The sequence below is a fragment of the Gymnoscopelus microlampas genome, assembly GCF_963454915.1.
Source record: "Gymnoscopelus microlampas genome assembly, chromosome: 7".
Classification (NCBI taxonomy): domain Eukaryota; kingdom Metazoa; phylum Chordata; class Actinopteri; order Myctophiformes; family Myctophidae; genus Gymnoscopelus; species Gymnoscopelus microlampas.
The window spans coordinates 31,440,237-31,467,828 of NC_139944.1; the positions used below are offsets into that span (position 1 = coordinate 31,440,237).

A 27,592-nucleotide genomic window follows, 5' to 3' on the forward strand; every position below is an offset into this window, starting at 1 on the left:
TCTCTCTCTCTCTGTGTGTGTGTGTGTGTGTGTGTGTGTGTGTGTTTCTCTCTCTCTCTCAGGCCAGGAGAGGATTGGAATTGATTCCAAGTATGAGCAGGAGGGTAAGGTGCAGTTTGTGATCGATGCAGTGTATGCCATGGCCCACGCCCTCCACAACATGCAGAGAGACCTGTGTCCGGAGTACTCTGGCATCTGTCCTGACATGGACCTGGCTGGAGGGAAGAAACTTCTTAAATATATCCGCAATGTCAGCTTCAATGGTGAGTGGCTTCAGTGTCTCTAAGCAATGCACACCTACCCTATTCTTTATTCTTTATTCGGATCCCCATTAGCTTCCGCTGCCGCGGTCGCTAGTCTTCCTGAGGTCCACATAGAACATCACAACATAAAACAACATATAATATGTCAAACATATAATATATATTCTTTAAAACTTTTCAAAAAAGTGTACAGAAGGTGTTAAAATTATGTTTTTATGTGGGCACGCCTCCAGTTCATTAAGTATACCTGGTTCTCACCTTAGCACCTCCTCCACCACCTTAGCACAACCCACCTGTCCTAGTCCCTCCTCCTCCCTGCCCACACCTGTTGTGTTATGATAATGAGGGGGAGGGTATATTTTTACTGTGTCATTAAATGGCTGTTTTTCTATTGGCATGTTTGACCCTCAAGGTTTCAGCCTCCAGGAAGAAACTCAAAATAGTCAGAGAAGACATAAAACACCATAAAAACACCACCAGGGGGCTTAATGAAATTCTATCAACCTCATAGACACAGGAAAAACAGAACAAGTGCAAAACCATGGCACCACTTCTTTAAATGCTTCACACTCACTGTACTTTTGGCCTCTGAGAAGCCATACTGGAGCAACTGGGACTTGCTCGCTTATCAAAGGCTGGTGTGCGGCTGTTCTAGGGCGTAATGATGGCCATTGATTCATTCCCCCTGCCTTCATTTATGAGCCAGTCCTGGTCTCACTATCTACTTCTTGGCAACAAGGCAGTTTCTCCAACCTCTTGGCTAAGGCCATCCCCTCGAGAAAAGAATGCATCACTGCTGGAGAAATGTGCTCATCAGCTTCTTCATTTGTGCTACAGATGGTTGGTAAATCTGCTAAATTAAACTTTCAATCAAGCACATTTGTAGTAAACATCTCCATGGACATTACCATTGTCACCACTTGATGTTTTTTTTTTGGCAATGGACAGGGAATGAGGCACCTGGGGAATCTTTAATCTTAGGCTTTGCGTTTGTTCCGCTTGGCTGTTTGTGCAGTAAATGGCCATTGTGTAAGCTTTGATAACAGCATCTGTTTGTCTCCTCTCGCGCTACACACCCTTTAAAATGTCACACAGTGTGTACTCAGGGAGTGTTATTTAAACGGTACGTGTTGTCAATGTCGGCATTACACAGGTATTTGAAGATTGAGGAAAGAATGGATTGTCTGAAATTACTGCATCAGATGGCTGATGGATGATTCTTGTGTGAGACTGCAGAAACGGTTATTGATATCACTGTATACATTGTTGAATGAAAACAAGCAAACAAACAAACATAAATGACCTAATCAATCATAGAAGGACACGTTTACCATTGTTGTGAGTTTAGAGATGGAAAATTGGTCTTGTACAGTATGTCACATGCGCACAGACAAAGCTTCCTTGCAAAGCAGTGTTTCGTCAGAGAGGTACTGTAAGAGCACAGCATTACGCCCCTAGAACAGATTTCAGGTTCAGAATTACGAAACAACTCCACAACACTTAAACCACTTGAAACCTAGTGACCCTATTCTGGAGCGAACGTTTGGTGACAATAGCCAAACGTTCGCTCCAGATGTAAGCTCTAAAAGCTTACATTTTCGGCAAAGAAAAAAGAAGGAGAAAAAAGGAGCGGACCAAGTACAGAGCCCAGGGGTACACCGGTCAACAAAGTATATAGGATGTAAGTAGTATTGGTGGGCGCTTTAGATGTGATTTATTTGCACCCTCCAGGAAGCCATTCATACCAGGAATACACTATCCTGGCCAGCACACCTGCCAAACCACCAACATCCAATACCTACAGCCATCTGTCATTGCAACCCCAATGATAGAGAACCTACTCAGGACCTGTAATTTACCTTCAATTACAAGCTATTCTAATGTAAGATAAATTACATTTTAGCTATGCTGAAATGCATAGGTAAGTACTATAAGTTCAGTGCATTCTGATATACATGGTACAATGACAACAGGAGAACCAGCAAGTTACCTTTGCTGTATCGGCCCAGACTAGAGAGCCATATAGAATGTAAGGGATTAAGAGCATTAATGTATCTAAGATTCCTTAGGTGGAAGTCTTGCATTCCTACTCCTGGAGTCCACAGGGTTGTTTTTCAGAGGTTGTAACAGATGAGCTGATGTGTGGTCTGAATGGACCAGCAGTATCTCCCAGAGGAAAGTTTGGTTGCCTTGATGGACGCGGGTTAATAGCTTTCTTTCACACACGTTTTCTTCTCCTTCGATCTACTATCATGCAAAAAGGCTTAGCGTCTGGATTTATAGAATGTGTAATAAGGCATACTCATTTATACATATACATTTGTATACATTGTGCAGTCCTGGATTGAGCAATCTCTACATTAAACTACAGCATGTAGCATGTTCTATCAGTTACAGAGGCAGACAGGTATTGTATACCTGCAGTCCCGTGCGAGAGACAGACTTTGTTCTCCTGCGGATGTTCAGTGGAGGGGGAAGCTTATAGTTGAGCATAATGGAATTAGTTCAGCACCGCAATCCCAATCATTCACAGCAAATATTCACAACTGCTGAAGTGCTTCTGAAACAGAGAGCAATAGACATTATAATGTATTCACAGTGGCTTTCACCTTTGCAATTTATATTGTGCTTCGTAAAATGTTATAATTTTAACATTTGAAGCAAAGCCTGAGCAATCTTTTCCGCCCTGGAGAGTGAATCTTATCAAGTAATTAGCAAACCCTGCAATGTCTTTATTCATAATGGAAGTGTCAGTGAAATTGTTACCCACTTGAATGAATATGCTGTACATTGTTAATTAGTAAGAAAAACACACAGCTGTACTGTATGAACCCGGTGGCAAAGCAAAGCCACTGCCTCTATTACAGGACAATAGTAAGGGAATAAAAACGTATGAATTCAAAGACAAATGTGGAGATTTTGATTAATTTCACCTGATAAAACTGAGGAAACTAGTACATTTCACTTTAGGTTAAATGATTGAGGGTTATTTCATGAGGCAATAATACTGTACACTTCATGCAGCACTGTGTAGTTCACATGGTTATTATTATTGAAGAAGGAAATCATACTTAAATACACTTTTTATTCATGACAATACAAATGTAAAAACTTTTGGACATACTTATAGCAAACAATTCTTAGAACTCTGCATTCTGCAGCAGTCTGAAGACTTCTTCCCATCGTCACTCCAGCATCCCCATTTTAACAAACACGCAAGCCAAATATCGATTCAGAAACGAAAGCCATTTCATTTCAAGACGTTGCTCTGTGTTGCCTGGGGTAGCTATTAACCCTTATATTGATCTAAAAGCAGTTGTCTGGTCATGGGAGGAATGACTAATTGAGCCTAGAGAGAAGCTCTACAGAGCAACACCAGTTAGACACCAGACAGCATGTCACCATGCGAGACTTGTATGGCTTTTTAAAGTATGCTACTGAAGTTGGATTTCCAATTGCGAGTCCATTTCTCGTTTCTCATTTGTTACTCCTGGCTCAATCGCTGTGTTACAGTTGCTATGAAAGCCACTTGAAAGCTACATGGTCATACAATGATGATGGAAATATGAGAGGTGCCTATTATGAGATAATTATTAGCGAGACCAGTGTGTATAATAGAATCCAGGGCCAGGCAGGATGACAATTATGGACAGAATGGCCAGGCTGGCATGACTGTAACGAACAATTAGGATCACCATGTCTTGCAAAAGTGATAGCAATTTGTTCATTTTTAAGCTAATGTTTTTTGTTCTTTCTTTTTTTTTAAAGGATTGATTGATTGATTGATTGATTGAAAGTTTTATTAGGCAAAAGAATGTAAAACAACACAGTTACATTTATAATACTTTTGTCTAAAAGGTCCGACCCAAAAAGTCCTTGCGGACTTGTTTCCGTTGGGTCCTTGAATTAATTTCATAGACATATATAGTAGCAACCAAACAGTTCAAAAATCAACATAAAAATACAGAGAAAAAATACCACTATGTACAAAAAAAAGCATGAAAAATAAAAAATATATACAAAAAAAAAAGGGGGAGGGGGGTTGTCTGTCTACTGGAAACTGGTAGTACCTCCTCTTATGCCCTCCAGAAAGATGAGTTTTAAGGGCTGTTTTAAATGAGCCCAGCGAACTGCATTTTTTGAGGGATGGGGTTAGATCCCTGGCTATAAAAAAACACCTTAATTATTTTAGAAATAGTTCATCTTTTACTCAAGGGGGACAACGGCCGTCACAAGTTGATGATGTAATTTGTCTCTTGTCACGGTCCGCTCCTCAGCCCTTGGACTTTGACTGTGTTGTTTAGTTTTGGGACTTTTACTCTTGTATTCCTGTTCTCTTTGGTTATGGTCTTCTAGTTCTGTTGGTGTTCTGTATCTTATTCTGTAGTATTGTTCCTATTGTTTCCTGTCTGCCTAGACACTGTTTACCTGCCTTGTCTCACCTCCCTGTGATTATTAGTTATCTCCACCTGTGTCCTGTTAATCCCTGTGTCTATTTAATTCTTGTATTCTTGTTTGTCCGCAGACCTATGAGTTCTGAGTTCTGTATCGAATGCATGTGTGGTCCAGCTCTATAGAATGTATGTGCTAACTAAAAAACAACTTAAAGGCATTGTAGGGAACATTAAGCCTAAATTTAAAAAATATTTATATATATTTTTTTTGCATTTTCCCCCCTCTATCAGCCACTATATAATGATGCTGGGGTGTTTTCCTGCACTGAAACACAGGCCTCTTTCTGAAAACCCTATTTTCCCTATTGTTGTTGTTGTTGTTATATTTGTCCGGTACGTAAGGAAGTCTATGGAAGTCTATGGAGGCATCACCCCCTGGTGGCCGGGAAACGAACTGCACAAACAATAACAATGAGGGAAAATAGGGTTTTCAGAAAGAGTACTGTGTTTCAAAACACCCCAGCATCATTATATAGTGGCTGATAGAGGGGAAAAAATGCAAAAAATATATATATAAATATTTTTTAAATTTAGGCTTAATGTTCCCTACAATGCCTTTAATACTTCCCATGGTTGATAGTATTTTAAATACGTTTTTATTAAGGCTAGACAACACATGGACAAATTACATCTTCAACTTGCGACGGCCGTTGTACCCCTTGAGTAAAAGATGAATACAGTATTTATTGTGTTTTTAATTTAAAACCTTAGTCATAGAGGGCAATTATAATGTATTAAAGCATGTATGGATTATTGGCTTGGGATCATTATAATACTAGCTAGAAAAAATGCTCCTCAGATCACTGGTCTCCGCCAGGTCAGGTAGGTTAGTGTGGGCCAGCAATGTTTGGAATTCGCCAATCAGGCTGGAATGTGAAAAATCGGGCTGATCGGACGGACCCGTCTTGATCACTGACTAAAGAGATAATATGTACCGATTTTTTGATTATGTTTGGACAATATTTGTAGGAGTAATATTGTTTTGCAAAATTTGGCCTCCTGGTGGACGCTGCGTTCATGATTTGAGGCATTATGTTCAAAATGGTCCACTCCTGCAAACTTTAGATGTCGATTTTAGCCAATCAGGATGGAATATGAAAAATCAAACAGATCCGTATTGATCAAATGACTACAGAGATCATGTGTACCGATTTGCGTGAAATTTTGATAACATCTGAAGGAGTAATATGAAAAAAATGTTTTACATAAGTCGGCCTCCTGGTGGCGCTATAAAAGGCAGAAGTGAAAAATGCAGGGCAATGGTTTTTCCTTGGCCTCTAGGGAGTGCACATACAAAGTTTTACACAGATCGGCGCAGTTAAAGGTAAAAACAGGACTCGGCCTGTTACAGCGCCACCATGAGGCTGATTTGAAAAATTTCAAGTGCCATTTCTTCCTCTGCCTAGTGGGAATGTGCGTGCAAAATTTCACAGAAATTGCACGCTGTGTTCATGATTTGAGGCATTTTGTTCAAAACGGAGCACTCATGCTAATTTTGGAAGCCATTCTGAACCAATCAGGATGGAATATGGAAAATCTGAAAGACTATAATGACTATAGAGATACTGTGTACCGATTTGTGTGATGTTTGGACAAAATCTGTAGTGAGTACTATAAAATGGGTTTTGCAAAAAGCGGCCCCCTGGTGGCGCTATAACAGGCCCATGTGACAAATTTGGGGCAGAGGTTTTGAATTGGCATCCAGGGAGTGTGTGTGCACAGTTTTGCTGCGATCAAGCCAACAGTGGCGGAGATTAGCTGTCCACAGACGGATGGACACACACACACACATCCGGTTTGGATGAGCGTCTATATGAACACAATTGGCCCGTGTTCGGTGTAGGAAAACTGCATGGGTGGAAGGGCGATCTTTGTCACTGCATGTAATCCTATGGGCCGGGGCGGAACCTGTCAGCAGGGGGTGTTGCCGAACGTTCAGCAAAAATAGCAGATCTACAAGCTCACAACGCGTTGTAGATCGTATATTTTGGTGAAGAGGTTTGGTGTAGACGGAAAAAAAAGCCGCCCAAGTACACTCAGGTCTGTTTTACTAAGAAGTGTGTGGGAAGGGGTGTAGGAGTGGATCCTGTCCTGGAGATAAGGGGGTGCTATGCCCTTTATTGCTTTGAAGGCCAAGAAGAAGGAAAGAAGCAAAAACGCTTGAAGTTTCTTACAACATCAAGGGCACTTTTCAAAAGGTTCTTGAACTTTATCTGTACCCCCTCAGAGGGGACATAAAACGCCTAAAATCTCCACACATAGTAATTTCCACGCTGTCTGACATGGATCAAATTAAGACCTACTTAAGATCTACCATTTTAGAAAAAGTAACACCTCTTCCAAAAAATATTGCTTGAAATATTATTTGATAAGATACAGTATCAAAATGAGGTCTTTTTAGTCCTTGTTTGCTACAGTATGATGGGATACTACTCAAGAAAAGGTTTCCTTTCTAAATAGATACTCGGGGGGATTTATTTTATTGACCATAAAGCAGGTGAGCATAATGATGCAATCTCATGAGCCTTTTGATCTGAAAAGAAAAGAAAAGAAAATGATTTTCCTTCGTTCTTTTTGTCAGTATGTTTTAATGCTTCATTTTTTCACAGTTCAGTAGACCGTGGATTATGGCTTTTATGTTCTATGAGAGAGCACAGCATGTATTACCATAACCATACACCATCACTGTTTTCCCCCCTTTCATTTTAGTTAAATATACCTTGACATTGCATACACTTGATATTCATTCTTCTGAATGATTTGATCTAGAAACCTTATACAAACGCACGCACACACGCACGCACGCACGCACTCACTCACTCACAAACTTGTGTACACGCACACTAAACACATGCTAATGCACGTGTGCACTGTGCACATATGCTTGGAGGTACGCACAATAGGGTGGCCTGCATTTAGTTATGTCAGAGTTCATTAGTGAGATGTGGTGAGTACATATGCTGGACTGATGGTCTGGTAGCCTGAGTCATCATCCTCATTGGCTACTGCACAGTTTATAGTCTGAATAATCTAAAATTTAAGATTTTTTGTGGGCCAAGTTGGTTGGAAAAAAATCTCATAAAACTGCAAATAAAAAAGATGTCTTCACAAATCTGTATTCTCAAGAGTAGAAAGACTGCATTTGTAGGCCTATATAAAAAGTATTTTAGAAAGAGAGGGCAGAGCTATGGTAATGTTTGTACCTTAATGTCTAAGCTCATGTACATACCTGCTGCAGCTACAGTATGTGAACCTACCGAAGTGCTACCACCGTTGTGTCTAACCTTATGCACCTTATGTCTAACCTCATGTGCATACAGTACCAGCTGAAAACAACAAAAAAGATAGAGCTTGCACTAAAACAAATTTCACTCACTTCTTTACATCTGTAACAATAAAGTTTATTCTGATTCTGATTTCACTGTTAGATTTCTGTAGATGGGTGGTAATGTGTATACATATGCCGTCCTGATATTAAAGTGTAACTACTACCTGTCAGATTGTAGTGTCAAACGGCAGAATTTCAGAGTGTGAAGTGTGCTACTAATAATCATGATACTTGGCAGTCTTGTGTGCTACACTACACTACCATTACTTAACACATTCAAAGGCAGAGGCATTTATAATATTCAAGTTGCACTGCTCCATAATGCTTGCTAACAAACACCTACAGTAGGAAGCAAGTTGTGTACGATACACTACTAGTATCTCACCCAGCTAAATCCTCAGTATAGAATAAAGAGTGCAGGCCAGAGGCTTTTGAATAGTCAAGTGCACATGCTAGCTGGCAATTGTTGCATGCTTGTCATTAGATTATCCAGCTAAGCCCCATGTGTTGAAGTTCAGCAGGGTTCATGCACTTACAATTAAAATGGCACATTCACTCCCGAAGCTTGGCAGGCATGTTGGAAAACAATTGGAAAATGTGTGCTGGTGATGGACTCCAGCCTTGTGGCCTAATTACCACTTCAGATCATCCCAGCTCTTGTAAGATTCATGTGAATGTAGTTCTCAATAACAAGCTCATCGTAATGCATTGCCATGTAGCCTAATCGCTGTGTAAAAAGGGCAGGCGGGGTAACCTCTTTGTGTCTTGTTGCCCATGGGGAAGCAGAATTCACTCAAGTGAAATGTGTGCTGGTCATTTGACACGATCCTTGCATGGCTAGTGGGATGAAAGTGTTGAGTTAATGCACTTAGTATACCCAAGCGAATAAGCAAGCCATATAGGCATGAATGTAGGCATGAACCCTCAGGCTAATACATTCATGTGTGTGTCTCACACACACACACACACACACACACACACATGAACCCTCAGGCTAATACATTCATGTGTGTGTCTCACACACACACACACACACACACACACACACACACACACACACACACACACACACACACACACACACACACACACACACACACACACACACACACACACACACACACACACACACACACACACACACACACACACACACACACTGAAAGATGTAAAGCAATACATATATTAATACATTCAAACAAACAGCCAGGGAAATTTGATTTCTTTGAGTGTTGCGTGCAACAGAAAAAAAGAAAAGATTCACACTAAATAAATAAATAAATAGGATTGAGAAAAAGAAAGGAAAGAAGTTGATAATCCGTTGTGCATCACTGCAGGTCATGATGCTGGTTGTCATGGTTTGTGGGATAACAGAGTTAACCAAAGGGAGAAAAACAGACTGGAGGGACATGGAGCAATAACAAGTAGACAGGCTCCCTATTAAGAAAATAGCCTTTACTAACCCTAGGATATCTCTGCATGCTGCTCGCTCTCTCTCTCTCTCTCTCTCTCTCTCTCTCTCTCTCTCTCTCTCTCTCTCTCTCTCTCTCTCTCTCTCTCTCTCTCTCTCTGTCTGTCTCTCTCTCCCTCCCCATTTTGCATTAAGCAAACCAAGTCTCTCTACCTTTCGCCTTTTTGCTTTTCACCTCTCTCTGTTTCTCTCTCTCTCTCTCTCTCTGAATTTCTCTTTCTCTTACTCCAGTTGTTTCCTTTGTCTCTCTCCCACCCCTCTTTCCTCCGCTCTCCTTCTAAATTCGATACGGACTTGAAAGAGCCTCCCGGCCCTGAACAAAGAGGGAGGGCCAGCCAAAACAAATAAACAAAGTGTGTTTGAGGGGCCTTTCTAGTATCACAGAATGAAAGAGAACAGAGGAATAATAAAAGGAAGAGAGCTCAGAGACATAATGGGGAAGAATCACATCGTTTTGGAGGCACACACAGAGCAGAGATGCTGTGGAATTGTGACAAGTAGGCTATCACAGCAAGTCGAACCCAGAGAATGTCAACATGCATGGTTGTCAGGTCTGTGGTTTGCCATGCCACACCCGAAAGACAGGATATGACATTAAAGGTTTCATGACGTTCAGTTTTACCACACATTAAAAGTCTTTGTCATGGTCCTTCAAACGTGTATAGAAAGTTTTAACAAAAAAATCCACTCCATTGATCCATGGCAGGTGTTTTTCTCTCACATTTCTAAAGCCTTTTCAGCTGCAATGAAAAAATAAATCTTTGCCTGCGGGTGTCGCTGTTGAGGGATTTTGCCTGTCAATCATCGCCTCTGCTCCCCCCCCCCCCCCCCCCCCCCCCAAAGGAAAGGGGAGGGGAGGGGAGGGGCGAGAAGGATAGTGGGCGGGATTAATCGGCTGTGACCTCACTGCCGAAGGGCCAAGCTCAGATTACTTTCCAGCCTAATTATTCAGAAAACCCCAGACCACAGAAAATCCACTGAATGTTCAAAGTTCAGATTTTTTGGGTGTAATTGAGGTCATAAAACCCCCCAAAAAACATAAAAAATAAAAAAAGTGAAAATGAATGTCATAGAACCTTTAACCCATTGCATGCCAATCACGTAGATCTACGTGAACCTATTTAAAGCCGCCACGTGCCAATCGCGTAAATCTACGTGAAGTGAATTTTTTTTCAAAATATTTTTTTTTTTTTTTTTTTTTTTTTTTGGTCCAATTTGACCCAAAGACCAAGGATATATGATTTATCGAAGATATAGGGGTCTATCCACTTCCTTTTTAACTTAAAACTTAAAAAATATTCATCTCTGCTCCTAAGTACTTTTTTGTTTTTCAATGAAAAATCTCTGGCACTGGCTAGAAATTTTCAGAAATAATCTCTGGCAGTTTTAACAGATTCTCTGCCAGGTATTAATTAATTAATTCATCCACCTCTGCCAGCGTTTTTACCTTATTTTGACGATACACTGAGAGCCACGGAAGGCACGTTGTGGACGCGGATGTAAACAAAGGCTGTCTGGGGGGTGGGGGAGGGTCTTGTCTATCCACCGGAACAAAAACATTTTAACCGCGATCATCCATTCTGTTGTAATCGGCAGTTGAATATGGCTCATTTGTTGGGGGGATGACGTCACCCCTGCTTCTATCAATCATTCAAGCAAAGCCTAATTAGCACAGTTACATTGACATGATAATAGACATATGAACGACTCTTAGGCAGAACCTAAAGATACACGGATGCTAATAACATAACCTACATGTATGAACCCTCATCCGACATGCCGACACGTGAAGACCTAAAGCCACTACACTGCTGATGGCAATGCATTTAAGGATATTATGAATATATTTGGTTTCTGAACCTGTCTCCCTATCCAATTACTCATGCATTAATGGATGAATGGGTTCACAAACTGATCGATTGATTGACTCATTGACAGACAAACTAACAGACAGAGTTATAAACAATCTGAATGTTCCTGTTTCATTCCACAGGAAGTGCCGGCACCTCTGTGACATTCAACCGTAATGGCGATGCACCAGGACGCTATGACTTGTTCCAGTACCAGCGGAACAATTTGACCGGACAGGGCTACCGAGCCATTGGACAGTGGATGGACACGCTGCAGCTTAACGTGAGTAACAGTAACGACCCACAAAACAGTGATGGGCATTTTCTGTCAAGATTTCTCTCGAGATTTCGAAAGGCAGAGAGCTACCGTAAGAGAAGGAAACTGTGAAAAGTGTTTCCTTAATGATGAGCAGCAGGTATATGATGGGGTATAGAACTGCAGAAGGAGAAAGAAAAGGGATAGAGTATGAGAGTGGGAGGCAAAGTGACTCACACCACACACACACACACACACACACACACACACACACACACACACACACACACACACACACACACACACACACACACACACACACAAACACACACACCGTGGACGGTGTGTGTGTGTGTGTGTGTGTGTGTGTGTGTGTGTGTGTGTGTGTGTGTGTGTGTTGCTAGGCGCACCGTTGCTCCACCAGGGGCCATGTCGTACAACCCAGCTTACTGCTGCCAGGGGCCACACGTTGTCAAGGTTCCTTCCGCACCAAACTTGGCACAAACACTTTTCGGGGGTCTGACATGAGAATAGTCAACAACAGAAAACCTAAGTTGCACACATGTGAGCAGTGTTACAAGAGTGTTTGACACTTCAAACGGCCATGACTCTGTGACCATTGCTCTGATTCGCACAATAAAGGACTAGATTTGTGTCATCTAACAACATTGACATTGTGAAGCAGTTTTGTTCTTTAAGGTTTAGTATTTAAAAAGGTATTTGTGAGGCAACTCAAGGCAACTGGCTCAACTGCTTGGGAATCACAGCAATATTATTGTATTATGATGATTATGATGTGACATATGCCGGGTGGCAAATCAAAACAGATTGCAGCTTGTTAGATCACACATTCTTTTTAAATAATCAACCGACAAAAAAACTAAAACAAAACTAGCTTGTCAAATTGAACTTTTGTTTGTGTCAGTATAGGCTGCTCAGAGATAACCTGACACTTGTTTCACAACCTACTTCCATCTGGTATCTCGGTAGCCCAACCGCTGAAGAGGGCCTTTTTCAAGTTCCTTGGCAGGTGATTGGATGGGACTGTCTGTCTATCACCGTCTGGGCGTGCTAACTCCAACCATTCATAGTGACGTGTCTACATGACGTATAGTAGCTGCAGTTCTTTTGTATACTATTCAACCATGATGAATAGTGAAAGAACTACAATGCAACAGGCGCTTCTCGATGGCGTCACACCCGGTCTTGCCAAGATCCCGCCCATAGCTGCCGCTGATTGATTCGACTGGGCGCGGGTCGGTTTAAACTCCAATCCCTGAGCGATTCTAGATTGAGGCTGTATTGTGAACTTGTGAACTCAATACCGCCCCATCTGGTGGAGTCAGGTTAGCTCAGAGATCCCAAATAAGGAAAAACATTGAAAATGTGAATATTCATGATATAAGTTTAATGTTACTGTATGCTGTACAAATAAGACCTATTAGGCCCACTTGGCTCACTACAGAAGGGAAATGCACATATTTGAATGACCCCTTCTACTTTAGCCAAGTAATAATATTTTTCTCCATTAAATTTGACAGCTTCAACATCTCTTATCATAAACCAAAACGGTCAAATATGTGAACATTTGGACCTCAATGTCATCTTATAATTAAGCAGTGAACACTTCTGCTTTAAAGGTCAGACTTAAGAAGTAAACAGACATTCTATGTTATCACCTATTAATTATGAATTAGGCATACAAAGGCAAAATTTAAATTTTGTGTCCCTCAACTTAATCTGCTGTGCTCCCACTGGTGTTAGATTATTCCACCACAACACGTGTGTAGGCTACTGACATGTTTGCTGAGAAACTTGGCAGATAACAAAACTATGTTTAATTATTAACCAAACGTACTGAACTACACCCCATACCACTACTACTTCCTTGTTTTTCCAATAAGTTGAGCTACAGTTCTGCCAAAGCTGTCATTCTAGAGAGCTACTGTTCATTCTAGAGAGCTACTGTTTTTTATAAGCATTATTCATAACTTTATGTGGACAAACTGTGAACATGTAGTGAATGTATGCAATCCAAGCAAGGACAACTGTTTTGAATCAGAGGAGTTCCAATCATCTCCAGGGAAAGATGCTGATGTGGACTGTAAATGTGGTAATGTGCAGTGCACTGTGGGGAAATGCCTACGCTATTGGTGTAGATACATGCATGTGGTTGTGCATCCGTATAATGGATCTCTCGAGGTCTTTCGCATTTATACTCCATAATGCGCCCCAACATGCCTCTACAGCATGCCGTTTGGGGCAACAGTCTACTACAGTGCTGTATGTCTAATTTGTTTGCCTCTGCAGACAGCAGTTTTACAGGCCCCAATGCTGCAGTATAATCCTGTATCACCAGTGCCAGTGTGCCACTACAACATGGAGAAACAAAGGAACATTTTAGTAGACATAATTTCAGGTTACATGTCCAAGCTCTTTATCTCCCCCCAAGAGTCAATGAGAAAAACAACCTCATTCTACTCAAGGAGGTCGCTTTAGGTTACATCCGACTTTGAGCCCACACACACAATTAAGCTCGGCTTCTTTGTACTGTGCTTGTCAATGTCAGTGTAAGAAGAAAGACAATAGACAGTATTGTAGGTTAGTGTTATAGCTACTGTATGATTTGGTCAGCAGTGTTCTGCCTCTGTATTCACAGCCATATCTCTGCTGCTTCACAGTGCTAAATTATTCACCTCAATAGCCCCTGGTAAGCCAGATGTGGTGCTTGCTGTTGCTATTACTCCTCACTTTTATTGCGTCTCCCCCTCTGTCCTTATATTTCTGGGTGTGGGTGGGTGTGGGCGGATGGATGTGCATGAGCGTGTGTGTGTGTGTGTGTGTGTGTGTGTGTGTGTGTGTGTGTGTGTGTGTGTGTGTGTGTGTGTGTGTGTGTGTGTGTGTGTGTGTGTGTGTGTGTGTGTGTGTGTGTGTGTGTGTGTGTGTGTGTGTGTGTGTGTGTGTGTGTGCGCGCGTGCGTGCGTGCATCAGAGAAAGGAGAGCTAACTCCACAAATATATGTTCAAACATGACTGTCCAACCTAATCCAATTTGTCCCAAGTAGAGATTTGTCTGTGGCAATTAGAGATCGTGGCTTAGAAGACGAACATCGTCATCTTTTGAAGATTGTTAACCTTTCTTTGAACTTGTGGTTTCCGCTGTGTTCCTGTAGGAGATGAGAACTCCCCACTTCCCTCTAGGGGTTTGTCTGGCTCGTTATGTATGGATCAATTATCCTAATGTGCCTCACTGGCATACATGATCTGGTCCACATGCCCTTGTCAGACTGCTCCATGTCTGTGATGAGGAAAGAGAGAATGTATGTTTGAACTTGTATTTCTCTTTTTTACTTTTAATGAGCCATAAATGCTGACAGATGAAAGATATTTTGTGATTTAGCCTACTATTCTTCTACAATGGTTTCCTTTATGCATGCTGCTTGTGTAGAATCATAATTATGACATGTCTTAGTGTCTAATTTTGAATTTTAAAACATGAAGAACAGAAGAATACAGAAGTTGACAATGATTTGTTTCAGCTGAATGGTTTAAAGCGGCTATGTAACTGAATACACATTTATTTTGTCCAATCTGTATGGTACATGGTATATGTATTAATACAATATAACTTACTGTATACAATTGAGGTGGTTGTATTTTCACTCCCTGCTCTTCTATTGAGACATTTAGATTGTGTTAAAGGTCATGTCTCACCTTGACACAGAATCTGATCACGAATGTTGACCTGATGGTCGAGATTAAATTTATACCCTGAGCAAGCAGGCTATTAGCTCAATGTTAAAAATGTCAGCACTTGCTGTGTCGGCACATTTCTCTTATAGTCTGAGCCAGCAGTAAAAAAGGGGACTGTGATCAACCTGATCTCATAAAGTGAAACATCCATCTAGTTAGTTTGAATTCTTAAACATTAAGGAAAGCAAAGTACAAATGTACTGCATTTCCCTTTTTGTGTAATTATCATCCTTGTCGTGTTCTAACTCTATTTTTATACTGCCCTAGGCACAGGGCTTTGTGTAAGCTTAATGGGTTAATTAGATTTTGGTTTTGGTCTAATGGGCCCCTGTCAGGCCTGCACAGCCGTCTTGGACAACTATTTCACTTAGCGGGTTGAGATTTACCCCAGACAGCTCTATTAACTTTGCTGACAAAATCTCCTCCAGGCAACTATTTATGTTTGCACAAAATAATCAAATATCTTGATTTATTTTGGGGTGGATCCAAGGTTCAATGCTTCTTCATTTGTACATTTTGCGTACGGTTGTTATGGTTACTCATTCATACATATACTGTACAGTAGACATGTATGAGGATGTATACTGTATACATTTACAGTCTTGCATGTATAGACTGTTAATGTCACGGTCCGCTCCTCGGGCCTTGTACTCTGACTTTATTATGTAGACCTTCCTGCCCTTATAAGGTATTGGACTTTGTTCCTTTCTGTTCCTTTGTTCTGTTCTGTATCTAGTCTTGTTATCATGTTACTCTGTTGTTTTTGCCATGCTGTTCTCTACCTTTATTTTGTAGTCTTGTTTCCTGTTGTGCTTAGTTACTGTTACCTGTCTTGTCTCACCTCCCTGTTGATTAGTCCTGTTCTCCTCCTGTGTCCTCTTAGTCCCTCAGCCTTTCCCTGTGTTGATTGTCAGTTAGCTGTGTCCACTTACCGTGTGTCTATACAGTATATACTCCCCTGTTTGTTCAGTCCCTTGTTCGTTCGTAAAAGTAAGTCACTGTTTAGTCCTAGCCTTGTTCCTACTTTGTGACGTTTTCCTAGTCCCCTCGTATCCCTGTGTATTATTCCTGATCCTCTGTTTTTGGTTGATAAAACCCCTTGCATTCGATCCGCCCTGTGTCTGCCTCGTCCTCTGCCTTTGTCCTGCGCTTGGGTCCTACACCTCTGACTCTGATCGTGACAGTTAATATGTGAGTTTGTGAGCATTTACAAACTGTTGTAGAATTATGTATGGTTCAGCATGTGCAGTATGTTGGTGTACAGGCTTGTAAAGGATGTTATTTATTGTACATCTGCTCGGGTCTAGGGTGGGCCAAGACACATATAGCTACATTTTGTGTCTACATACTGTATTGCGGCCTCATTGGATGAGCCAACTTACGCGGCCAACAACTTTTACGTACATTATATTGCGCTTATTCAGCAGTTTGCAAGATTAGCTCTGGACAGACAGACAGATCCTCTTCTAGACCGCTCACCAGAGCAGCCATGCCGTAAAAACAATATACTGAGTCCAATAAGAGTAAATTCCAACAGGGACAGTGCAGGCAGATCATTGCCCCTCATAAAAACCTCTTTGACTGTCCCTGACATACAACAATGTACAGTACCAACAATGTAATCTCACTTACAGCAGAATGTGCACAGGTGGATTAAAATGCCCACATCCACATATACGGGATTAGCAGATTAATTTAGGAAATGGATCCCTGTAAGTATGATTTACAGTAATGAAATCACTACCAGACACATTTAAATCACTATGATACATTGTTTAATAAAGTACCGGCTGATCTTAGCTTTTGATCCTGCACGCTATGCAGGGTCACGCTATTACAGCATGCAATTGGACAGCTGCTCTATTTCCAAACAGAATGTACAATATTATGTGATTACATTGTTGACGTTGTTTGTTGGACTATTAGCTGCTTTGCTTTGTTTTAACATCCTATTTTAGGAATTAATTGAAAGGACTAGTGAATCACTGAACAGAAATATGTTATTTACATGACTGGGGTTCACACAAGTAATTGGATAAACTACAGGAGACAATGTTGTTTTGTGAATGTTTTCTTGAAGATTCCCTTTTCCAGAAGATGGCATAAACATTTCCTGTTTCGGGTCGTTTCTTCTAAGACAAAAAAAAAAGAGACTTCCCAACTGACTTTTAATTCTCGCTTCTGTGTGATGTAGGTGGCCGCCTCTTTAAGAGACTAGAAGCGGGTTGGAGTCAATTAATTCCAAAGGGAGAGGGAACGTGAACACAGAGCTTCTGAACGATTCTTTAGCCCGATGTTCACTGAACTACATATTGGACAAGCCACTGATACTAAAAATACCTTTTACAGAGAGACAAATCAGGAGAAAATCTGCTTTGTTATCGACCTTCCTCTGTCCCAGCAACACACTCTCACAATATCTAGCACCAGTAAACATAGGACGGCAGCAAGATCTGCCGTCAGATGGCGCCCACTTATAGGAGACCTTTGTGTACCATTTTGCCTATAGTGGCGAAGCGACGGTTGGGCTTTCGTCCTAAATTAAGCATCTTTGGTTTCTCATAGCTTCATTTGAAGGCGTTTCAAATCTAAAAGTCAAATGAAGCTATGAGAAACTGACCTGGAACAGGACATGTCTATGCCACCTTCTGGAAAAGGAAAGTACAGTTATGTACAGCATCTATTGTGCATGTTTATCTGCTGATCAGACCATTTGTTTAGCTACTGAGACATGTCCATAGAGCACCGAAGTCTGACGTAATTTACACATCCTACCTGCCCCCCCCCCCCCCATTCTGAATTCCCATAGAGGTGTTAAATATCGCAGCATATAAGAACTGTGTTCCAAATGAGCCCGGCGGTTTGACTCATATGGATATGAAGCATCAAGTGATGGTGAGAAATCACTAATGTTACCGCCTCCGAATAAATAACATTTTCACCAGAAACAGACTGTATCAAATATGAGTGACTAACAAACGATTTATAAGATAATGTTTAGTGATCCCCTCAAGGAAATTTTCTTTCTGTACGTCACTCATTCGCATGCTTTTCTCACTTGATGTCTTTTTGGCTAATCCTCACTAGACCATGCTTCATCCAATGCCCGGCTCCATGATTAATTCAGTCCCCGCACTCAGTAAACATTTAGTAAACACACTGAATGTGACGAGGCAATATGAATGCGAGGAGGCAAAACGATGCCTCCTCACACTGTTCACCTACAAATAGAGTTATGGTTTAAACCATGGAGTTGGTGGTGGGGGGAGGGGTCAGCCCCGTGGCTGTTTGTCTTCTTGTCAGCCTGGATTCAGATAACACACAGATGACTTCCCCACCAGACTCCAAGGTTTGGCTCTCCGCCAAACCGTGTGTGTGTGTGTGTGTGTGTGTGTGTGTGTGTGTGTGTGTGTGTGCGTGTGCGTGTGCGAGAGAGAAGGCAGACACTTTTTACCATGCTCTGCTTGGACCAGATCAACTGTTAGGCATGCACTAGCCTTGTTCGATATAATGATCCAAAAATCAAGAGATGATTTTGAGTTTTATTGTGATTTAATGTGCATTTATAGCATAAAAATATGTTTCTATTTAGTTTTATCCCACTGTGTTTGGGTGTCTGTCTCCTCCTGTGACTGTGAGCCGCTCAATGAATCATAACCTCACCTTGCTTTGTTGAGGGAAGGACACTACGGGTTTGCAGTGCTACACCAGCATTCATGACCTACAGTACATGACTAGACGACTATTTGTACTACAGTATATGAATGCAGTCCATTTACTAACAGCAGATATTTCAGTGTTGTGGGATGCTTTTTATTTTGATCAAGACTACAGTTTGTTAAAATAGTGTGTCACACAGCAGACATGCTGCAACCTGTTTCAGTATCTGTGCAATGTTCCTCCATGTCGGGTGGCTTCCACATGAGAGTGAAAGAAAGAAACAGGCATGAATACTGTTTAATCCCACCTCTGCCACCACACCGGTTTGAGGATGTATCTATAACAGAAACGAAGAATAAGATGTAAACTGGCTTTTCAGGGTGTACCACAAAGATCGGCTGCCGGCTGGATAGCCATACATTAGAACATGTCCAGTTTTCTACTGCCTTTTTATATTTTGTAAGACACATCTCCTTTCTGATCACCTTAAGCCTCTGTACGCCAATGGTGTAAGGAGCTTTGAATCCAGTTATGTTGGATTATTTGGCACAAAAACACAGTGCATGGATACTGAAACAGTGCATGTGTTAATGTGTGTAAGTTATTGGATACAGTAGGCAGGCTCTAGAAGACCATATCTGAGCTCTGAACACCAATTAGAGGGCTGGTTACACAAGGTTATGGTGAAGATTTACAGATTCATAACCTCTTGCGAGTGTCGCGGAGCTAACGCCAAAATCCGGGAGACTTTTGATGTCTGAACTACTGGCAGACTTTTGATGTCTGACATGTATATTTGAAGATGTCTTGTTAATCGTGCATGCAAGGCATCCAGCACAGCTTGGTTATGTTGAACTTACTGTCGGCACTGCACTGACTATTGTAATTATGGTTGGAAAATATTGAAAAAATGAAGGTCAAAGTTGGACTGAAGGCGGAGTCTGCACTCTGCAGGCTTAAGACGCTGTTGGTAAACCTTCATTTAGACTCTATAGCACTACGATGTGTTTGCCAAAAAGAGCATTTCTACAAGCTCACAATGCGTCACATTGTATCCTGTTTTTAGCTTGCAGATTTGGTGTGACAGTGCAGGGATAAATGGAAGGCAAAGTGGTAAAAGATACAGGACAGGAGATAGACAGCCATAAATGTATGTAGTCATAAATGTATGTGTACATTTTAATTTGTATATCATTTTTTATTTATTTAAAACAGTTTTCCTTGAGTATGAGGATGAGCTTTAGAAGCACCCAACCAGGGACCTCCTATTAGATGAAGGCAGTCACAGAACCAATGGGGTCCTCTGAGACAGACAGAACCTGGGGGGTCCACACAGACAGAACACCAAGGGGGTCCACATAGAAAGAGAGACAAGTAACTAAACCATTATTTACTAAACTAATTGGGGCTTTTCATGATGTTCCAAATCCAACCCATCTCGCCACTGCGCTGCGGGTAGTTCTCCGGTCCCTTCTCCGGTCCCAATAAGACCCAAAGTCTGTCCCTAAAATAGGGTTCTTTGTGCTGAGTTTTAGCTTAATGGCAAAACAAAAATCACTTGAAAATACATTGTTGCTGTTGAACGACACCGTCATCAGTCAAAGAAATAGCCTTCACTGATTGCTGTATCTGCGTCTCCCTTCTCTTCATCTTTCCTTTTTCTTTTCTCACTCACTGTCTCTCCCTGACTCTGACTCTCATCTCTACTCCACTCCCTCTCTCTTTGGTTTTCCTCTTCAGGGAAGGTTTCTCACATAAGACCCTAGCACATATAAACCAAAAAGGTAAACAAGCCATCTACCTCTTATTTCTCCATCCGAGGGAGTGCATTGCCCAGCGTGAAGTCAGTTAGATGGTTGTTCAGAACTGCCGATCTGACCGATATGCCCATATGCATTATGGAGATCTGGTTTGTCTAGGACTGCCGATCCGACCAACTGAGGTGCTACTGTATATAGCATCGCTGCCATTCACATACCTTTAACCCCTGGGTTCTCTACTGGCCCTTGAGATTAGTTTATGGACCTCTAATGGTTAAATAGCACCTTTGACAAAGGTGCTACTGTATACACAGCACCTTTAAGATAGGTGCTATATGGCACCAAAAGGTCCCCTGTGATTACATGCCAACGAACCACTTTTAGTGCCATTTAGCACCGTTTTTGTATAGTGTGTCAGTATATACTGTACATGTGACCCAGCAAATACATCATCCCATGGGTATGAACTTCACTGGGGAACATAAATATATAAATAAGTCAAACTACTTCACATCCGTGAAGTGAAGCGTCACAATGGAGACTCTGGGATATGTGTTTTAACCACTTAAATCTGTATTCTGGGTAAAACCTCTGCAGAAAATAGCAGATCTAAGATTGTAGATCGGCTGTTTTCAGCGAAGATAGTTAATGTAGACCGAAAACTGAAAATACACTAGTATAGAGCCCTGAGGGACTCCTCACAACAACATATGGGATTTAAGTGGTTAAACTACTGTGCATCCAAAATGTTTGATGTGCATAGCACGGACTGGTGAAAGAAGACAGTTGATTGATTGCAGACGGTTTACTCTAATGATTCAGTTTCTTGTAAAGTGGAAGTTTGTAAAGTGGGAGGGGGGAGGGGGCATTTTCTTTTTTTCCCCGGTTGTATCAGTACAATCTAAAGGAGAAGATTGAAGGTCTGGGTGAGGTACCGGGGTAAAACTGAGAAGGTATGAGTTGAAACAACAATAATATATATATATAGTGAGAACTTCTCTATGTGTAAATAATACAAATTATAAATTGAACAGCTTAAGGACACAAAAGTGGGGATTATTCACTACACAAGGGGACAGTTCGTCTGAGCGAAATGAATGGTTGACACCTACTGCACTATATGTTTTAAGTTGTCTGGTGAGGCTTATTCATGTTGTGCTGCACACAAATAATGTATTTACTCCTCTCTGTCGGGAAAACTTACAGTTTGTGGTGAGTGGCCAGTGCACCTCCTATTTACAGTCTTTCCATTCAGCTGTGTCGTCCTATTTCTTTCAACGACTGGATGCATGAATGCCGATGGCCCAATTCAAGTCTCTCATGCGTCTCTCATAGCATCTAAGCATTCCTTTTATGTATTTTACTTGCACAGCGTAATGCTTTTACTTGTCAATGTAATGTGTTTGCCTGCTTGCTTTGAAGCATTGTGTGAACTTAAAGAAATGTCTATAGAATTAAAAGAGAGCAAACAATGTCATGTTTTGTTTTCACCAAACAGATTTTGCAGTAAAGTTTTAATTATTCCTTCACTACATGTAAGAGGGAGGGTTCTGAGTGGAATATATAAAAGCAGTGGAATGGCAGTAGGACACAGAGGGCCCTATTTTGCGCGTCTTATGTCCAGGTTTTAGGCGGTAATCCTACTATAATTCTAGTAACCTCACGGTGGTGGAGTCTTGGTTGGTTTTGGTTGGGGGGACTCTTGATCAAACTGCGCATGCGTCGTTGCCAGGTTTCGCGAGAGAAACAAGCAGTAAACAAGGCCAAACCAAACAAACCCTACAAGCAACGAGGTCTATCAAAAGAAGGCCAAACGAAGCGCCTTCACACATATACCTTGCCTATTGGAAAACAGCCCATCTACAAGCTCACAACGCGTCCCCACACCCACCTGCGCTTTCACAACCAACGCCAAAACACAACACCACCAATATTGCCAATAAAGCGCTTACAATAAGCGAACATGGCAACACCGCAACACCGAGACACATGATTCCATTCACTGCGAGACCGCGAGTGCGTTCCGTTCACCGCAGCACATCAACTGCACAACAGAAACACGGTGACATCATTTACGCACGTTTACACAGAAAACATTCTTACAGATGTCTCTCTCTCTCTGTGTGTGTGTGTGTGTGTGTGTGTGTGTGTGTGTGTGTGTGTGTGTGTGTGTGTGTGTGTGTGTGTGTGTGTGTGTGTGTGTGTGTGTGTGTGTGTGTGTGTGTGTGTGTGTGTGGTGGGGGGGGTGGGGGGGTCCGCGGCCTATATGCGTGTCAACGCATACACGGCTCGAGGGAGGGAGAGAGAGAGAGCGAGAGCGTGGGAGGGAGGGGGAGAGAGACACAGAGAGAGAGAGAGAGAGAGAGGAGAGGGGAAAGAGAGAGAGAGAGGGGGAGATAGAGAGAGATCCGCGCGCCTGGTGTAGCCGCTATCATTGATAATCACTTGGATCTAAACAAACGCGCTGGACGATCTCGTGTGTGTGTGTGTGTGTGTGTGTGTGTGTGTGTGTGTGTGTGTGTGTGTGTGTGTGTGTGTGTGTGTGTGTGTGTGTGTGTGTGTGTGTGTGTGTGTGTGTGTGTGTGTGTGTGTGTGTGTGTGTGTGTTCGTGTTCGCGACAGGAGCATGTACCGTGGACTTTACTATATAACTTGGGGTCCAAGACATAGAAATGCCATTAAATGGGGGTCCATAGCCCTAATGCATGTCAAACTGGGGGTCCTTGAAATTAAAATGGTTGAGAATCACTGCTAGAGCCATAAAAAAAAAACGCTCTTATGGGGGTCCCTGGCATATCTTTTCAAATGGGGGTCCGCGGGCTAACAAGTGTCAATTTGGGGGTCCTTGACATAAAAACGTTTGCGAACCACTCCACTACACAGTACAAACTCACTTTCGATCGCTGATACTGTCTGTTCTCGGCGCATAAGCCAAACTGCACACGTTGGGTGCTCATATTCCCCTACGGGTATGGTCTAGTTAAGTAATAACGCACTTATGCACAATTGCTATTTTACAAGTTGGGCTGAATGCAAACACTTAAGACTCACCAGCATATTTAAGGCCTGGGGGTGTGTTTATATTATAAACACACCTATAATATAAACACACCCCACATAATTAACGGTGCTATGCGGTATCTGCTATTTTGCCCCTTAAAGAGACTCACCGCATAGTGTTAAGACGTGATCAGAACCACGTTTTAAGTGCAAAAAGAAATCTTTGATTCTAGAACCCCGTTTAACTAAGCCATACTCTGCCAATTCTCAAGTGATTGTTATAATTCAATGTTCTCTATAATATGTGTAGTGTCTATGTTCATTTGCTGTATCAATAATGATGTTATTACTGTACCCCTCTATCAAATGCTATGACGCAGCGCAGGCGCACATTACGCATATATGCACGATAGGCAGCCAAAGCCCTACTCACCCCGTATCAATCCATTCAATCTGAAAGACTCCTATTCCACTCACAATTTAGCTGGCACAAGACTTATTCCTTCATTAATCCAATGAAATAAAGGTTTTTACAGAGTGTGTTCTCTTCCTCTCTCCAATTGACGCGTTTACTTTCACTTACACTTATGCTGCACACAAATATCTGATCTACAAGCATACAACGTGTCAGTGACCATCTTTTTGCGCAGCGACCATCTTTTGCTTGGAGATCAGATATTTTTGGGCAGCAGTAGCACTGAGCAAATAGTGAAACCTACCGATGTATGTCCACTTGTTGCGCTGAGATAGATAGAAAGGGGGAGATGCTTTAATAATGGGCAACTGAAAATGTGACATGAGACAGTCACATAATTAGACAGAGGTTACAGTGATTATGACGGCCATCCACTTGGATATCTCTCCTTCCAATGTGATGTTTTTTTCTCTTTTGATCTCACCACTTAACACACGGAAAATAGCGCTGCGTCTTGAACTGATCTTAAAGGGAATGGCAGAAGTAACGCCCAAACCACACCCATTAGTAATTCAGGGACGCTTTAGCGTCTACCGCCTCGCGCAATGCACATTTTGCTGTCCTCAAAATAGCAAACCAGCACTGACCATGCCTCCATGTTAAGACATAAGACCTGGCGGTAATTAAGACAAGCAAAATAGGGCCCAGAGTGCCCATACAGAGTACACATCTCATCTTTAGCATGGCTTCTGAAGGCGTTGCCTCTCCGGTGTAAAACATGTGAAACTAGAAAATGTGCTCCTCGGAGCACAGGTCTCCGCCAGTACTGTTCCTGATTAATCCTGTCTTACCTATTTATATTACATATTGTCACGTGTCACTTGACCAATGTTAGCATGGCTGATGGAAGCTCACTTCAAAAAATATAAATTATTTTTTGTAGTGACACACCTATTTATAGGATTTTATTTCGTCATGCGTCTCGCTATCCAATCAAAGCATTGGTGACAACGTGACACGTGAAGCTTGACTGAGACGGACGGACACACGGAAGGACAAGAACGAAAACATACTCTCCACCTCTGGCGGAGACAAACAGTCAGAGATATAAGATGTATCCTACTATAATTCTAGTAACCTCTGTGCGTGCGTTTGTAGTGGTGGTGGTGAAGCTACCCGGTTCTCCCCACTGGCTGGACCAATTGCTCTGATTTTGCACACAGCCATTGACCATTACCATCTGACCTTAACTGTGAAGCCCGTTTTTCAATTTCATCAAATCTCAGCTTCTTATTAGCGTTTTTGTGTCAAAGAATGTCGTCCCATAGCTGCGACTGCCCAGCTATGGGACAAACTGCCTCCCGGGTTGCCAGATCATGTGCGCATATCCCCCCACGGATGCGCTGCGCCGACCGGGTATGAGATATAAGATGTATCTAAATAAAGGAGACAGGGGACAGGTTCAAAAAGCCCCGTAAAACAGAGGATAACGGAGTGAGAGGGCATGAATGAATAGGTAAACAGACAGACGCAGACAAGGACAACGTATTGGGAACTCGTCTTTTTGGGTACCTTTGACAGCATGCATACATACATCTGTGGTGTAGACAGATGAGAAAGATGCTAGCTAAGCCAGATGGGGTGCAAGAGAGGGGAACTGTAGAACTATGGCATAACACTCTAAAAGCGAGTGCAAGGCGGTACAAGAAGGGGAGAAAAAATATGTCAGGAATTACCTAATTGCAAATCGTCGCTCTCTGACCCGAGGCTGTGCCTCTCCATAATCCATAATGTAGGGAGGAGAGAGACACAAATGTAAGGCAGAGTGATCTCACATAACTCTGTAAATGTGTTTCTCTGTAAAGTAGAGGGAAGCGAACACTGACTGCCTGCATTTACATGTCACGTAGTGACAGATGAGAGGAAGAACATGGCACACCAGATGCGTTGTAAAAGAGCTTTGAGGGACCAGAGGATGGGAGTCAACACCATAAAAGCTTGTGTAGGGGGAGAGTGCCGGGGAGCAAGAAATAAGAGCATGTGAATGTGACACAGAGATGCGTCTCATAGCAACTACGACCTATAGACTGTGCCTCTTCATAATGTTGGCAGGAAAGAGGTCCAGGGATCAAGGTGGCATCTCAAACACTGTCGAAGAGAGAGGGAGATCAGAGGATGATGGAGAAATATGTCAAAGAGACTGAGAGGGAGGCAAGAAGAGCAACCAAGTGAACAAGAGAGGCCAGAGACGTGCAGTGTGTTGATGTCATCTTGATCAATATGTCCCAACGCTGGGCAAGACCTAGCAGGTTACGGAAGTATTGGAACGAGGAAGCTAGGTTGAGACTTTCTAGATCTGTTTGCATTCCCCGTGCATGAAACCTGTGTTGTGATTGGTCGAAAAATACAGTTTCCAGGGGAAGTACATACCACGGAAGTCCCGGGTCTATATAGACACACTGCGTTAAATCGTGATCATGCAGGCTTTTCTACTCTGAGATGAGAAAAGGCTGGGAACAAGGCTAAATATGACCCCAAAGTAAGAGGGAACAGAATTGAAGCCCTATGAAAAAGAAAAAACATGACGTCTCAATATCCTTTTTCGACTGTGTGTATATATGTACAGTAATGCAATGGATAAGAGGGAGTAGATGGCACGGATGGCATGGATTCGCGGTGTAGACACGCAAAGGGATAACGGGAAACAAGTAAATGAGATTAAACAGCTTGCAGGAAAGCCAGAAGTCACACAACAAGAACGATAGAAACATATTGGAATCTCTTTGTTCAATGACCCGTGTCTCTCCATAATCTAGGCACAAGAGAAAGAACGATAAGGTCTCAGTCACACTGGATATGGTGGACTGGAAAGCATTAAATGGAATGAGAAGAGAGGAAAGCGAGAAACGGATGGAGAAGACATATTGGGTTCTCAATGTTCCGTGACCCTGAGCCCATGTACATCTCCATAAAGTAGCTGGCTGTGGATGGAAACACACATTCCCTTGCTCTTCAAAAATACATGAAGCCATGCAGTATTCAGACTGCGGTTATTACAACATCCGTTAACGACCGATGGAACTCGGCAGCCAAAGAAGGGTAGAATAAGGTTTCAGCGCGCACACACACACACACACACACACACACACACACACACACACACACACACACACACACACACACACACACACACACACACAGACAGACAGACAGACAGACAGACAGACAGACAGACAGACAGACAGACAGACAGACAGACAGACAGACAGACAGACAGACAGACAGACAGACAGACAGACAGACAGACAGTCCAGGTGCACAATTTAGAACCACATGCAACACACACACACACACACACACACACACACACACACACACACACAC

General features: G+C 42.1%; 1 protein-coding gene across 1 annotated transcript in view; it reads left to right on the top strand.

The window, feature by feature from the left end:
• The window catches only part of grm7 (glutamate metabotropic receptor 7), a gene marked incomplete at both ends in the record, with an annotated part of 194,637 nt that overhangs the window by 102,928 nt on the left and 64,117 nt on the right, over nucleotides 1-27,592 (top strand). Inside the window, 2 exons of the mRNA XM_084062504.1 lie at nucleotides 68-263; nucleotides 11,510-11,649. Of these exons, the coding sequence (XP_083918630.1) occupies nucleotides 68-263; nucleotides 11,510-11,649 (336 nt within the window). The remainder of the gene's footprint in view (nucleotides 1-67; nucleotides 264-11,509; nucleotides 11,650-27,592) is intronic.